The sequence below is a fragment of the Chrysochloris asiatica genome, unplaced genomic scaffold (genome assembly GCF_000296735.1).
Source record: "Chrysochloris asiatica unplaced genomic scaffold, ChrAsi1.0 scaffold00047, whole genome shotgun sequence".
Taxonomy (NCBI): Eukaryota; Metazoa; Chordata; class Mammalia; order Afrosoricida; family Chrysochloridae; genus Chrysochloris; species Chrysochloris asiatica.
In genome coordinates this window covers 11187838-11203277 of record NW_006408565.1, presented here as the reverse complement: position 1 = coordinate 11203277, position 15440 = coordinate 11187838, and the positions used below count along the sequence as shown (strand labels likewise).

General features: G+C 40.9%; 1 protein-coding gene across 3 annotated transcripts in view; it reads left to right on the top strand.

Annotated features, from left to right (window-relative positions):
* The window catches only part of CEP85 (centrosomal protein 85kDa), a 51900-nt gene that overhangs the window by 21165 nt on the left and 15295 nt on the right, over positions 1 to 15440 (top strand). For 2 of the 3 annotated variants that reach the window (XM_006862265.1, XM_006862264.1), the window contains exons 3-6: positions 4472 to 5166; positions 6354 to 6487; positions 7615 to 7732; positions 8930 to 9115. In XM_006862265.1, coding sequence (XP_006862327.1) covers positions 4472 to 5166; positions 6354 to 6487; positions 7615 to 7732; positions 8930 to 9115 — 1133 coding nt within the window. The remainder of the gene's footprint in view (positions 1 to 4471; positions 5167 to 6353; positions 6488 to 7614; positions 7733 to 8929; positions 9116 to 15440) is intronic. The other variant, XM_006862266.1, reaches the window with a different exon arrangement.

Genomic DNA, 15440 nt, shown 5'->3' with positions numbered 1-15440 from the left:
CTTAATCTCTAGCAGGGGTAGCAAATTAGTAGCCACTCAGTGCTCAGTTTGAGAGTTACTTATATCAGAAATTTGAGCATGTAGCTGATGAATATCCACAGACAAGTGGATATTATTTCACAACCTCCTAAAATGCTGTTGAATTAAGTTCATTCTCTGGATTTTTTAAGTTCTTTTTTCTGATTGTTCTTCTAGCATACCATATTGAGAGATTTATCTTCAAGATCAGTAATTCACGCTTCTATGGCTTTGAATCTGCTTCTTTGTCCATTTCTAAAATCTTAGTATTAGTATTAATCTTCTGGATTTCTAATTGATGGTTTTGTATTGTTCCAAAATTTGCATTTATTTTGTCTGTTTGTTCTTGTAGTGTTTTCCTGAATTCTTCTAAAGTTTTTCTGTGTTCTCTTTGCTTTCCTCAATTTTTCTGTCAATCCTTTAAAGGTAGCTGAATATCATTCTTTTGCATTCTTTTATTCACTTGTTTGAGCCATTCTCTCTTGTTTTTTTGTGTGAGCTCAAATTGTCTGTTGTCTCTGGGGACATTGTGGGGTGGTTGTATTTTTATTTAATTGATGATGTTGATGTGTCCCAAGGCTCTCACCAGCTGTCTCTTGTGGGTGTAGTTAGAGAATGGAAGCATGTATACTGTTATCATTCACCGTTGGTGCACTTCAGTTTATGGTGGGCTTGTCTGTTGTTGGCTGCCATCTATTATTGATCAGGTGTTATAGGAGCTGGTATTGGCTCTTGCCCAGTGGTTGGAGCTGCAGAGGGTACAGTTGTGGTTGGGCACAGTTGCTGTCACCTGTATCAGTTGGGAAAGAGAATCCCTCCTCCCATACACAAGAAAACAAAATAGAATAAACAAGCAAGGAAACAACAATGAAAAGAGAAAATAATAAACAAAAACAGGCAGCAATCAGAAAAAACTAATATAATGACTGTAAAGACAAAAGAAGGTCAGTGAAATGGACCTATAGAAGAAAAAAATAAGGAAATCAAAGGAAGAAAAAAAAAACTTAGAAAAACTAGGGAGAGGGAAGATGAAAAGAAAAAGTAGTAAAGAAAGATCAAAAGAAGAGGGAAATGAGAAATAGAAGTAAAGAAGAAAAAAAAGAAAAAGAAAAAAAAAGGATAAAATTCAAAGGAATGGAAAGAGAAGGAGGAGGAGAAAGAATAAAACAAAACAAAACAATGAAACAACAAAAGTTAACCACTATCACCACCCCCAAGCAAGTTGTTCACCAGGGAGCCATCAGGGCAAACCCCCTTCTAAGGCTGAGACTCAAGGGAATACACGAGCAGGCATATGGTCTTGCTGGTGACCATGTTGGTCTACCGATAAGGGGGAAGTGGGGGAAAACAGCAATGAAGTTGTGAGCTAAGTCTGATCACGTTTAACAGACTCTAGTCCATTTGGATTGAGACCTGGTTGGCTAGCAGTATGACGAGACCTGGGGACTCCTGGACCCAGGGACAGGACATGGCCACAGAGGACTAGAGCAGAGAGTTAAGCATCCATCTGATATGAAGTGAGGGGAGATGCACAAGAACACCCATACTTGTAGATAACACCCATTTGACCTGGCTTCAATGGCTGGTCGATCAGAACTCTACTAGAGGAAGAAAGAAGAGGGAAAAAAGAATAATCTACATTTTGATGAACTTGACCTATACTTACGGATGTAGCTCAAAATAGGGAACAAATCTTTATAGCAAGGATCATTCCCACCCCCTCGGTACACAGGGTTGACTGGGATGGGCATCTTAGACATTGGTTACCCAAAATGAGGGGATTACGAAGGCACGAAGTAACTGGCTTACAAACTTTCAAGAGGGAGCCTAGTTTCAGAGGGTATGGGGCAAGGTAGAATTTCCACTGAGTGGTTTCCAACCTGTCTGGGTGGAGATGATGAAAGGAGATGAGGCTAAGACTCTTGTGGTTCAATAGTGAATAATTGCTATCAGGACTGATTGTGAGTGTTAGAAACATAAAGGTGGACGTTTTGTAGCAAAAGAAGGGGAGTGGTTGATCTTGAAGTCCAGGAGTGAGGTCCCTGGGACAATCAAGGGAAAAGAGCCGAGTGTGGGACCCTACCCAGAGAGGCAGTGATACCAGAGATGGAGGCAGAGACAATGATGTGGAGAGATGGAGCAGCTTGGGGACCCTGGACTAAGGGAGGGAGAGGAGGGATTGTGTGCTGATGGCCCGGGGGCGGGCTTGTGGGATGTGCCTTTTTGTGGTTTAAATGAATGTGTATTCCTGAGTGCTTCTGTGTTCATCAGAGAGAAAACAAAACAAAACAAAACCAGAGGGAATGGAAGCAAATGCTGTTGAATGATGATGCATAAAGGGGATTGTAATTATTGCAATGAAACAAAATACAATCGGATGAATGTAAAGCTGATGTTCTCCCATGTAAACTATCACCCAGTTCACAATAAAAACTTAAAAAAAAAAAGTTCAAACATTGTATTTAATTAAAAAAGGTAAGTGACTACACTGAATTAGATACATCCACAAGGCACTCTGGTAGTGTAGTGGTTATGAATCGGGCTGCTAACCTCACAGTAAGCAGTTTGAAACTACCAGCTATTCCTTGGGAGAAAGATGAGGCTTTCTGCCCCTGTAAAGATTTACAGTCTAAGAAACCCTGTACAGGGTCGCTATGAGTCAGAACTGACTCCACTGCACATAACTACCACTACTACTACAGGGGTAGAGGTTAAGATTCCAACACATATTTTTGGGGGTGCACAATTCAATTTAAAACAGGGGTTATAGAATCAAAACTGAATTTACTAAGTCTCATGTGGCGCTGTGGTCTAATACGTCAGACTGCAAAGTCGTTTGAACTGCAAGGTTGCTGGTTCAAGCTCACCAGCTGCTCCTTGGAAACCTATACAGGGTCTCTGTGGGTTAGAATCAACTTGACAGCACTTAACAACAAGAGAGAGTGGTGCTGTGTGTAGAGAATGAAAGGACTCACAGCCCCTTGTATGTCATCATCTCACTACCTACTTCATAAATATTAGGATTATGGAAGATTATAGGTAGAAATGTTACTGGTCTTGAAAAGCTACATCACCACCAGTCTACCTCAACCTTATTGACTGGTCTTATATTTAAGTTGTAGGACACCAAGGAGTGCATTCCTTGACTCTAGAGTTTACTTCTTTCTTGTTCTTGAGAAGCTGATGCATGCTACTAGATAGAAATCATTGTTGGGGAGGGAGGCTTAAGGTCTTTTATATACATGCATACAAGAGCATATCTGGGTATAGGAAATTAAGTACTCTGCATTCATTATAATTGATATTTTGGCATTCCATGTTTTTAAAGAGCTGATTATAAATCATAATGAGGAAATGATAACTAATGTATATTTATAAATCTGAGAAAGATTATAATATCTGTTACCTGTTAGATGATTGTGCTCGGTGGTACCTAAGAAAATAGAGAAACAAACTGGTGGTTTACTCTTCTTCAGATGGATGGGTTTGGTTTGGAAAAGGAAAGAAAATTATATTATTTTGTCCCCTTACTCATTTTCTGCTTGTTGGAGGTAACAGTTTATGTTACACTGCATTTCTGTCTTGTCAGTTTCTTGCAACACACTACTCTGGCATGTGAGTTCTGTGACCTACTGCTCCTCAGAGAAGCACTTGAAAGTTGGACATATATAGAAATGTGAACCATCTGCAAGAGGTCTAATCAAAGAGTTGTCTCCCAAGACCAGGCAGGAACCAAAGGAAACATAATGCAGTGTGAAGGAAAAGTTAAAAATCATGGTTGGATACAAACAAGGGAACAAGTCAAAGACAAAATATAAAATCATGGATTTCACCGTGTGTCCACTTGAGAGTGCTTTCTGTGCTGGAGTGAAACCTGAGAGTTACTAAGAATAACTTCATATCCAGGCAGTCAGGTTTAGGGTGTGGGAGAAAGAACAGAATCCTGACTCCCTGTCCTTGATTCTCAGCAAGTTTGTCTTATTCTTTGGATAGTTTAGTTTCAGTGCTCACCTTGACTGGGGAGGTTTGGAGGTCACAGAGGCTTCTGGCAGCCCGTGGAAAAGGTATTTTTATTAGATTGGATTGTAGCTCAGAGTTATCCATCTCCCAGAAGAGTAAGATCTAATCATTTCCCTTAAGTAAGTGTTTTTTGTTTTATAGTTTGGTTTCCAATTTTGTTTGTTGATTGCCAAGATTCTACTTAAGTACAAAGGAGAGTATAAGTTAAAAGTGAAGCCAGAGTTGATTTTTGTTGGTTTTATGTTGTGAATGTCATTTGAGATTCTGGAACACACATTTCTCTATTAGACTCCATGTCTTTTTTGCCTGACACTTCTAATGATAGTGCCCTCTGCCTGACCTCAGGACAGGCAGAGAACTTCTGGCATAGCAGCTAAACTCAAGAAAGCTGGTGCTTCAATTTTGACTTAATGGAAGACTATTCTCTTCACAGATTTTTGCAGCTCAAGTGGCAGCCCTTCTTTCCAGCCCATCAAAAGCCATGTAACCATTCCAACAGCCCATGTGATGCCTTCTACTTTGGGGACCTCTCCTGCCAAGCCAAATTCTATACCTGGTGGACCCTGTTCCTCCAAACTTCCTTTGTCAGGGTCAGCTGAAAGTGTGGGGATGACAAGAAATGGAGACCTCGGTACAATGAAACGTTCTCCAGGTCTTTCTAGAGATCTGATGTATCTGTGTGGTGCTGCTGGAGAAAATGGAATTGAGCAGTCCTGGTTTCCAGCAGTGGGCCATGAAAGAGAAAAAGAGATGAGGAAGTTTGATATTCCCAGCATGGAGTCTACCCTTAATCAGTCAACAATAATGGAGACACACTATTCAGATCCCCATTACCGAGTCCACTTCCACAATTCAAGAGCTGACACAAACAAGGAACTTTACAAAGTGTTACCTGAAGCCAAGAAGGCACCAGGCAGTGGAGCAGTGTGTGACCGGAATGGACCACACCCTGGCAGCAATGGGGTGCTTCCTTTGGGACTCCAGCCAGCTCCTGGGCTCTCCAAACCTATACCCTCTCAGGTATGGTTACCGAATCCTGACCCTTGGCATCCCCGTGAGCGGTCCTGTGAACTCAGCACTTGTCGGCAGCAGCTGGAATTGATCCGTTTACAAATGGAACAAATGCAGGTAGAGGCTCTTCTTTCCTTCGGTTTTTACAGTTTTTGTTTAGATCTTATAAGTGTATGGTCTTTGTTTTATATAGTTTGACTTTAAAGAAAATATTTGTAAGAACAAAGAAAGTTGAAGGAAATGAAGACGTGTGAGCTATTGACAATTCAGTCTATTGGTGGTCTAAACACTGAATAGGTTCCCCAAAGTAGAAGGTTACAAAGGAAAGATAAGATGCTAACAACAATTGTGAGTTGGGTGCAGGACCGGTAAGTGTTTCGTTCTGCTGTGCATAGGGTTGCCATGAGTTGGTACCGACTTGATGACACCTAAAACAACAACCACCAGTCACTAGGCTAGGTACCTTCCCATAAATTCTTAACTTAATACTCATAACATCCTGACAAGGTAAATGTACAAACTCACCAGGTTTTTAGAACAAATGATTCATCGGGGGTCACAAAGCTAGTAAGTGGTAGAGCTAGGGTTTACAAATCATCTTTAACCCCTGTGTTCTTGTCACCTTAACATTTTTATGAGCAAAACACCTGGGGATTAATCACTTTTCAGCCAAACAACAGACAGGCCTATCAAGTGATCAGTAATAGTCATGAGGAACATACTCCACAAAACACTTAGCCATACAAGACTAAAAGGGCAGCATTTATCCCCAAACAAAGCAGAAGGCAGGAAAGGACAGATGGAAACAGGGAACCCAAGTAGGAAGTGGGAAGTATGCTATTAAGAGAATTGCAACCAGTGTTATGAAGCAAGATGTATATAAACAGTCTAATGTAAAAACCAATTTGCTTTGAAAACTTTCACCCATACCACAATTAAAAAGGGGGTAAAAAGTCCTTGTACAGTTGAAAAGTGGGAAGGAAGGGAACATAAGTATATATTCTCTTTCCCTGGCTGGTGGTTGGTAAGGACATCTTAGCTCCTGGTTTGTCTGTCACCATATAATGACAGATAACTGACCTTTTCTTAGAAACTAGAGCCTTTTTGAGCAGGGAGTGTCCAGTTGGCAGAAGCCTCCTTGGCAGGTTCTTTCCAGTCATGCATCAGAGCTAAAATTATAAACACTAGGCCTTCATAGGCCAAAGTCAGATTGGGTCTAATTGTAGAACCTGGGTACTGCTCAGGTATTGTCTGATGTCTCTAGGTCAGGATCAAGCCAACTCTTGAATCTGCTTGCTTTTCAGCTTCAGAATGGAGCCATCTGCCACCATCCTGCTGCTTTTGCTCCTTCACTGCCCATCTTGGAGCCAGCACAGTGGATGAGCATCTTGAACAGTAATGAACACCTCCTGAAGGAAAAGGAGCTCCTCATTGACAAGTAAAAGGGCAAGGGGGTGCCTCTGGGCCATCCTCTGCTCTGTTAGTTCCCACTGAGAGCACTTAAAAAGGCCTTCCCAAGATTAGTGCATGTTTCCTCTCTTTACTCATGCCTCCTGTTAGAGCTGGGTTCATAAGCAGTCTAGTCCTATGTCTGACTGACTGTGATAGGCCACTTGTGTTATCTCTGCAGTGGCCCTGAGTAGTGTCTGAAACAGGCAGCTTGTTCATTCTCCGTCAGCTGTGTTATCTGTTCTTCATTGTTCAGCAGTGTAGTGCTGCTCCGTAACCCTGGGTCTTTGCTTACATAGTATGGATTATACCCATTTTAGGAGGAAGCTGCTTAAGGAAAGTTGTTGTTGTGGCCATACTATTGGTTTTGACTCATAGTGACTCTATAGGATAGATGGAACTGCCCCATAGGGTTTCCCAGGGTGTAAATCTTTATGGGAGCAGATTGCCAGATCATTTCTCCCATGGAGTGACTCAAACCAGCAACCTTTTTGGTTATCAGTCAAGTGCTTTAACCATTGTGCTGCCAGGGCCCCTCTAAGGAAAGTGGGGTGGGGTATTGTTAAGTGCTATCCAGTCAGTTCAGACATAGTGACCCTGTATGGGGTTTCCGGGGAGCAGCTGGTGGGTTGGAACTGCCGACCTTGTTCTCAGTCCAGTGCTGATCCTACAGTGCCACTCACACCCAGGGGTCACACCAGGGTTCCAAAGAGTGAGGCCAGGCGCAGAGAGCCTACAGCACCAGGTATTCCCTGATGGTCTCGCATTGAAATACTAACCAGGACCGACCTGCTTAACTCCTGAGATCAGATGAGATCAGGTGCATTCAGGATGGGGCGGGGGAGGAGGGTGGGGGGGAGGTTTGCTGTGGAGTTGATTCCAACTTACAGCAACCCTGGCATAGAGATTCTGAGGCTGTAAGTCTTTATGGGAGCAGAAAGCCTCATCTTTCTCCCGAGGAACAGCTGGTAGTTTTGAGCTACTGACCTTGAGGTTAGTTAGCAGCCCAGCTTGTAACCACTATACTATCACTACACTACCAGAGCCCCTTGGGAAGCTTATATTACAAGTGGACTAATGTCAGGACCCTGGACCTGATCTTACTGGTTTTTGCAGGCAGAGAAAACACATCTCACAGCTGGAGCAGAAAGTTCGAGAGAGTGAACTACAAGTCCACAGTGCTCTTTTGGGCCGCCCTGCTCCCTTTGGGGATGTCTGCTTACTCAGGCTGCAGGTAAACATTGTTAGGCAACAGTGTATTCTACTTATCATAACTCAGTTCCTTCCCAGTGTTTGGCACAATTAGGTATCCAGAAGATACAAAAGGGATCAGGTGTCCCTGCCTTCGTAGAATTAACCTAATTATAAAGAACCCCTGCAGTGTTTTTTAGGAGCAGAAAAGATTTGAGATAGAATCAGGTGAAAATACTGATGCTTTCGTGTCAGGGCATACTTGAGAAAGAAGGAAGAGCAAAGGTTAATAGTAAAGCCCTAGGTGCTGGTGGTGGGTAGGTGGTGCTGGTGGTTATGTGCTGGGGAGTCTGTGCGGACTCATAGCGACCCTGTATAAGGTTTCTGAGACTGTAAATCTTTACTGGAGCAGAAAGCCTCATCTTTCTCCTGCCGAACCACTGGTAGTTTCAAACTGCTGACAGTGAGATTAGCAGACTGACTCGTAACCACTACGCTATTAGAGTTCTTTAAGGCCCTAGAGTGGGGTGATATTCTGAGAAGTACTCTGCCAGCTCTGGCAGAGGTGATGGGGCATTTAGAACCATCCCCATTTTTATTCCTCCATGTCTAGGAGCAACTGAAGGAAACCATATACTTACTGAGGTAAATGGCTTTCGTCGCAGAGAGCTAGGAAAGAAGCCTGCTTTATTAATCAAACTTTTGCAATTTGGGCTTTTGAGTGAATGGGTCTTAAAATACAGCACTGACTTTGCTACCTCCTTGGCATGTTTAAGACACTGTTCCATCTCACAGAATCAGAGTCAGAGTGGGAAGGGGTCCTTAGATAAAATCTAGTTTCACTAATGAAAAAAACTGAGGCCCAAGGAGAAGGAAGAACCTGCCTGAGATCATAAAGACAAAAAGTATAGACAAGTTCTTGAGTCCAGGTCTTCAGATGTCTTGGCAACTCCTTAGTTTATTATTTTAAAGCAGTGGTTCTCAAATTTCAGAGTACATGAGAATCACCTAGAGTAGAGGGCTGGCTTATTAGAGCACACACAGTTAGGACCCATCTCCAGAGTTTCTGATTCAGTAGGTGGTCTGTGAGTTGAGCCTAAGAATTTGCATTTCTAACAAATTTCCAGGTGATGCTGATGCTGTTAGTCCTAGGACCACCCTTTGAGAACCACTGCTGGGAATAAGTACAGATTGTGAAGCGGGGGTGGGCAACAGTTACATATTGAGAATCTTTTGGCAGGAATTACAGCGAGAGAATACTTTCTTACGTGCTCAGTTTGCACAGAAGACAGAAGCCTTGAGCAAAGAAAAGATGGAACTTGAAAAGAAACTTTCTGCTTCAGAAGTTGAAGTCCAGCTCATCAGAGAGTCACTCAAAGTGGCCTTGCAGAAGCATTCAGAGGAGGGGAAGAAACAGGAAGAAAGGGTGAGCTGAAGAGTTGATGTCTCTGATTCACAAAGGAGTTGGCAGTAGCCAAAGATGACCCCGACACCTACTGCATGAGCCTGATGTGTTCTGGTCTCTATTTCCAGAACCTAGGAGTAGCTAGTTGGGTGGGACCCTTCTTTGGTGTCTTACTCAAGATTTCTGTTCTGTTGTTTTTGGCTTTATTGTGAATTGAATGAAGGTAAACAGAAAAGATCAACAACTTTACTTTTAACTGAGCTTATGTTTTGTTTCATCTCAATGATTACACTCCCCTCCCTGTAACAAGTTGATTCTGCCTCCATCCTGTGGCCTCCCCCGTATATCTTATTGATATACTATGTATGTATATGTGTATATATATTCATTTAAGTGTCCTAAGGGCACATTCTGTAAGCCATACTCCTGCCCTCAGGCACATAGCCTTTCTCAGTCCATGGACCTAGAGTCCTTAGCTACTTTATCTCTCTGTGCCATAGCCTCTGCCACTGTCTCTGCTGTCACCGATTTTCTGGGTAGGATCTGACACTCCACGCTTGCTCTTGTTTCTTGATGGTCCTGGGGTCCTCTGTTCCTGAAATGAAAGATTAACTATGCCCCACTTTTAGTTACACATCTTCTACAGTTAACAGTTGTGACAATTGTGATTAATCCTGCTAATAATTACAGTTGAATCTTAAAATCTTATTACCATCATCCCCCACCCCCTCTGAAAAAGAGAAAAACTATTCAGTGGGGATTCTACCTTACCTCCCTCATTCTGAAACTAAGTACACTCATGAACGCTTGTAAGCCTGTCACTTCATGCCTTTATAGCCCTCCATTTTTGATAGCCAATGGCTAAATTGCCTGTCCCTGTTAACCCAATGCATTGAGAAACAAGCTTGATTATTGATACGAAGAATCCTTCCATTTCAGTTGGAATTTTGAGCAACTGCCTCCATAAGCAAAGGTCCAGTTCATCAAATTGTATCAACAGAGGTTTATCTGTTAGAAATGTAACTCTTCCTTTCTATTCCCTTTCCAAAAAGCACTATGTTTTTGTTGTTAAGTACAGTGGAGTTGGTTCCGACTCATAGTGACCCTGCACAGGGTTTCCGAGGCTGCAGATCTTTATGGGAACAGAATGCCTCATTTTTCTCCCATGGAACAGCTGGTAGTTTTGAACTGCCTACCGTGATGTTAGCAGCCCGATTCGTAACCACTATGCTAGCAGCCAGGAAAAATTTAATAAATCCTTCCTTACTGTTCCAAATTGTGATATGCCGCCAACTGGCTTGCATAGAAAACCAGCCTGGGCAGTCATGCCACATAGTATTGTTATAAGGTGTTTAAATACCTTTGTCAAATTTAAATTATTTCCTGAAATACTCATTCTTCGAAATGTTGTCCATAGCTTGTCATAATCCACATAATCAAAAGCCTTGTGTAGTCAATAAAGCACAGGTAAACATCTTCCTGGTATTTCCTGTTTTCAGTCAAGATCCATCTGAATTCGCAATGATATCCCTTGTTCCACGTCCTCTTCTGAATCTGGCTTGAACCTCTGGAACCCTGTCAATGTATGGTTGCAGCCGTTTCTGTATTACATTTAGTAAAACTTTACTCACATAGGATATCAATGATATTGTCTGATGATTTCTGCATTCCGTTGGGTCACCTTTCTTTGAAATGGGCACAAATACGGATCTCTTCCTATCAGTTGGCCAGGTAGATGTTTTCCAGATTTCTTGGCATAGATGAGTGAGTGCCTCCAGTGCTGCCTCACTTTGTAGGAAGAATTCAAATTGTATTCCACAATTCGTGGTACCTTGTTCTTTGCCAATGTCTTTAATGCACCTCAGACTTTTTCCTTCAGTATCATTAGCTCTTGATCATATGCTACCTCTTGAAACGGTTGAACATAGACCATTTCCTTTTGGTACAGTGACACTATGTATTCCTTCCATCTTCTATTGATGCTTTCTGCATCATTCAATAATTTCCCCCAGAGAATGCTTCAGTAACACAAGTCAAGGCTTCAATTTTTGCTTCAGTTCCCTCAGCTTGAGAAACAGTGAGCGAGTTCTTCCCTTTTGGTTTTCCAGGTCTTTTGCACATTTAGGTATGATATTTGACTTTGTCTTTGCTAGCTGAATTGTGAAATACTCTATTCGGCTCATGTACCTCCTTACTTCTTCCATTTGCTTGAGCATCTCTGCACTGGAGAGCAAGTTTCAGGAGCCTCTTCTGATTCCATTTTGGTCGTCTTCTTTCTTGTCTTCTTAATGACCTTTGCTTTCTTCATGGATGATGTTCTTCATGTCATTCCACACTCTTCTGGTCTTTGGTCTTTAGTGTGTAATGTATCAAATCTATTCTTCAGATCCCTAAATTCATATGGGATATATTCAAGGTCATATTTTGGTTCTTATGAACTTGTTTTCATTTTCTTCAGCTTCAGTTGAATTTGCTTATGAGCAGTTGATGGTCTGTTCCCCAATTTGCCCCTGGCCTTGTTTTAGCTGATGATAACAGAGCTTTTCCACCGTCTCTTGCTACAGATTTAGTCAATTTGATTTTTCTGCATTCCATCTGGTGAGGTCCATGTGTATGCTTTTTATGCTGTTTTAAAAAGGTTTTTGAAATGAATAAATCATTAGTCTTGGAGAATTATATATGTGATCTCCAGCATCATTTCTATCACCAAAGCCGTATTTTCCAACTACTGATCCTTCCTCTTTGTTTCCAACCTTTGCATTCCAATTGCCAGTAATTGGTAATACATGTTGATAGCATGTTTGATCAATTTCAGAATGAAGAAGTTGGTAAAATGCTTCATTTTCATCCTCACTGGCTTTAGTGGTTGGTGAGTACATTTGAATAATAGTGGTATTAACTGGTCTTCCCTGTAGGCACATAGATACTATCCTATCACAGACAGAGTTGTAACTCATGACAGATCTTGAAATGTTCTTTTTGATGATGAATGCTACATCATTCCTCTTCAATTTGTCATTCCCAGCATAGTAAACCATGTGGTTGCCAGATTCAAAATGGCCAAGACTAGTCCATTTCATCTCATTAATGCTTAGGATATCGATGCTTACGCATTCATTTCATTTTTGACAATTTCTAATTTTCCTAGATTCATAACTTTATACAGTCCATGTTCTGATTATTAATGGATGTTTACAGCTGTTTCTTTTCATTTTGAGTTGTGCCCCGTCAGCAAATGAAGGTCCTAAGGGCTTTATTTCATTTGCATCATCACTGTCAACTCTACTTTTAGGAGGCATCTCTTTCCCCAACTGCATTTTGAGTGCCTTTCAACCTGAGAAGCTCATTTTCTGGCACTATATCTGACAGTGTTTCACTGCTATTCATAAGATTTTCAGTGACTAAATATTTGAAAGTAGTCGTCTCTCTTTCCTAGTCATTTGGAAGGTCATCTGAAACCTGTCCACCGTGGATGCCCCTGCTGGTATTTAAAATACTGGTGGCATAGTTTCCAGAATCACAGCAACACACAAGTCAGTGTGTCAGACTGACAGATGAGTGGTGGGACTGTAGCTAGGACTCAAAGTTGGTTTATTGTTACAGTTATGACTAGGATTTGAGTTAGTATAAAGGGTAACTCCTAGGACAAGGAGTTAGGTTTGGTCTTGTTTTTAGGGTTCCAGTTAGGTTATTTTTATTAATTTTTTTTTTCTTGAACTCTGTTTGAGTTCCTTTCATATGTAAGTTTTGTAACTACATTTATTTCCTCTTTTTACTTTAAGGTTTTTTTTGTTGTTATTATTACAACTCTGGTTTTCTCCTTACAGTCTTATAGGTCTGTTTTACTCTACATACTTCTATATCGGATTGAGCCTAGGTGATACTGTCATGTATGTTAGTCTCAGGTGGTTGGTTCTCTGTCCAAAGAACTCACTTTAGTATTTTTTATAAGGTGGTTCTTGTTTTTACAAATTCTTTAAATTTCTGCTTGTCTGAAAATGGACTAATTTTTTCATCATATTTGATGAACAGTTTTACTGGATATATGATTCTTGGTTGGTAATTTGTTTCTTTTAGAGTTTATTTATATTATTCCATTGCCATCTTGCCTGCTTGGTTTCTGCTTTGTAGGTAACTTTTTGTTTTTTCTGAGCTTTTAGGACTGTTTTCTTGTCTTTGGTTTTATAAGTTTGTTTATAATGTCTTGGTGTTTTTCTTTTGGGGTCTATGTTGTTGGATTTCATTCATTTCTTGAATGCGTATCTTCTCATCTTTCATTATGTCAGAGATGTTTTCTTCCAACAATTCTTGGGAAATATTTTTTATGGGTTTTTGTCTTTGCCTGTTTTTGAATTACTGTCACATCTAAGTATCCCATATAAAACTTAGGCGTTCTTAAAAAAATTTTTTTAAGTTTTTTATTGTGAAATTTACAGGGCAGTTCATCAGTTTTACATTCAACATACCGTATACTTTGTTTCATTAAATGATTATAATCCCCACCATGTACTATCAGTTAACAGTATTTCTCTCTATTCATTTTTGCTCTCTCTCTTTCTTTTTTTAAACAGGCATATATAATAATTTAAACAACCAAAGGGCACACTCTGCAAGCCTGCCTCCTAGCCGCCAGCTCTCTGTCCCTCTAATTCCATGAATTTAGAGTCCTCAGCTGCTCCTTCTGTCCATGTCCCCATCTCTGCCTCCATCTCTGGTGTTGCTGTTTCTCTGGATAGGGTCCCGCATTACACTTGTGTTCTTCTTCCTTGATGGTCCTAGAGTCCTCTGTTTCTGGACTATAAGATTAACTACTCCCCATTTTTATTATAAAACTTCTACCTTTACAATTGTGACAGTTGCGATTTGTCATGATAACAGTTACTATTGAATCATAAGAATCTTATCCCCATCTCTTTTCACCAGAACCGTCTCAACAAGATGAAAACTATTCAGTGGGAACTCTTTTCATATTGTTTTGTTCTTGTTTTCTAATTGTTCCTCTAGCAGGTAAATGTTGAGAGATTATTCTTCAAGCTCAGTAATTTGACCTTCTATTGATTAAGTTCTTTCTTTGTCCTTTTAGAGTAGTAGCTATTTATAAAGTCTTAGAGTTAATTTTCTGGCTTTCTAAGTGCTATTTTTTTTTTATTATTAAATAAGTGTTTTATTGTGAATTGTGTGATAGTTTACATGGGAGAACATTAGTTTTACATTCATTCTATCAGACATCGTTTCATTGCCATAGTTACCATCCCGTCCATGCATCATCACCCAACCAAAGGGTATACCCTGCAAGCCTGCCCCCTCCCCAACCCCCCACGGTCCTCCTCAACCCCTTTCCTTCTCTGGATCTCAAGTCCCCAGCCACTCCATCTCTTCATGTCATCTTCTCTGCCTCCATCTCAGGCCTCACTGCTTCTCTGGGTAGGGTCCTGCTCTCCTCTCTTCTCCATTGATGGTACCAGGGCCCTCCGCTCCTAGACTGAAAAGTTAATCACTCCCCTCCTTGCTACAAAATGTCTACCTTTAGATTTCCAACCCTCACATTCAGTCCTGATAACAGTTATTTACTATTGCATCACAAGAGACCCATCTGTATTTCATTTCATCAGCCCTTCCTGGACAGGCTGGATACTATTCACTGGAGACTCTACCTTCCTCCATGCCCTCTGGATCTAGGTTCCCTCTTGAAAGCTTGTAAGCCAGTTACTTCTTACCTTTGTATCCCTCCCCCCATTTTGGGTAGCCAGTGTCCAAGTTGCCCATCTCTGTCTACTCTGTGTGGAGGGGGTAGGAATAGTTCTTGCAGCAGGGATTTGTTTCCTCTTTTGAGCTACTGCATTTACAGGTGTAGGTCAAGTTTATCAAATTGTATCAGATGACGCTTTTTCCTCTCCTTTGTTCTTCGGGTTGAGCTCTGTTCATCCAGTCATTGAAGCCAGGTCAAGTGGGTATCATCTGCAAGTGTGGGTGTTCTTGTGTCTGTCTGCCCCTAAGTGCTATTTTTTAAAAATATTTTTTAAAAACAATGATTTTATTAGTTTCTGAAATGTTCCATAGCTTTGTCTGTGTTTTCCTTGATTTCATCTGTACTTTCTCAATCTCACAGTCTTTTGAAGTTGTGCCTAATTAGCATTATCGTAAATTCTTTATCAGGTTGGTCAGACATCATTATTGGTGTTATGTATTTCTGACTTGTTTGAGACACTGTTTTGTCTCTTTGCATAAGCTGATTGTGTTTTTTGAGACATAAAGTTGTATTTGTATTTAATGATTATATATTGGTGTATTATCAAGCACTGGCTGCCTGTATCATAGTGGATATGGTAGAGACCAGAAGTGTGAA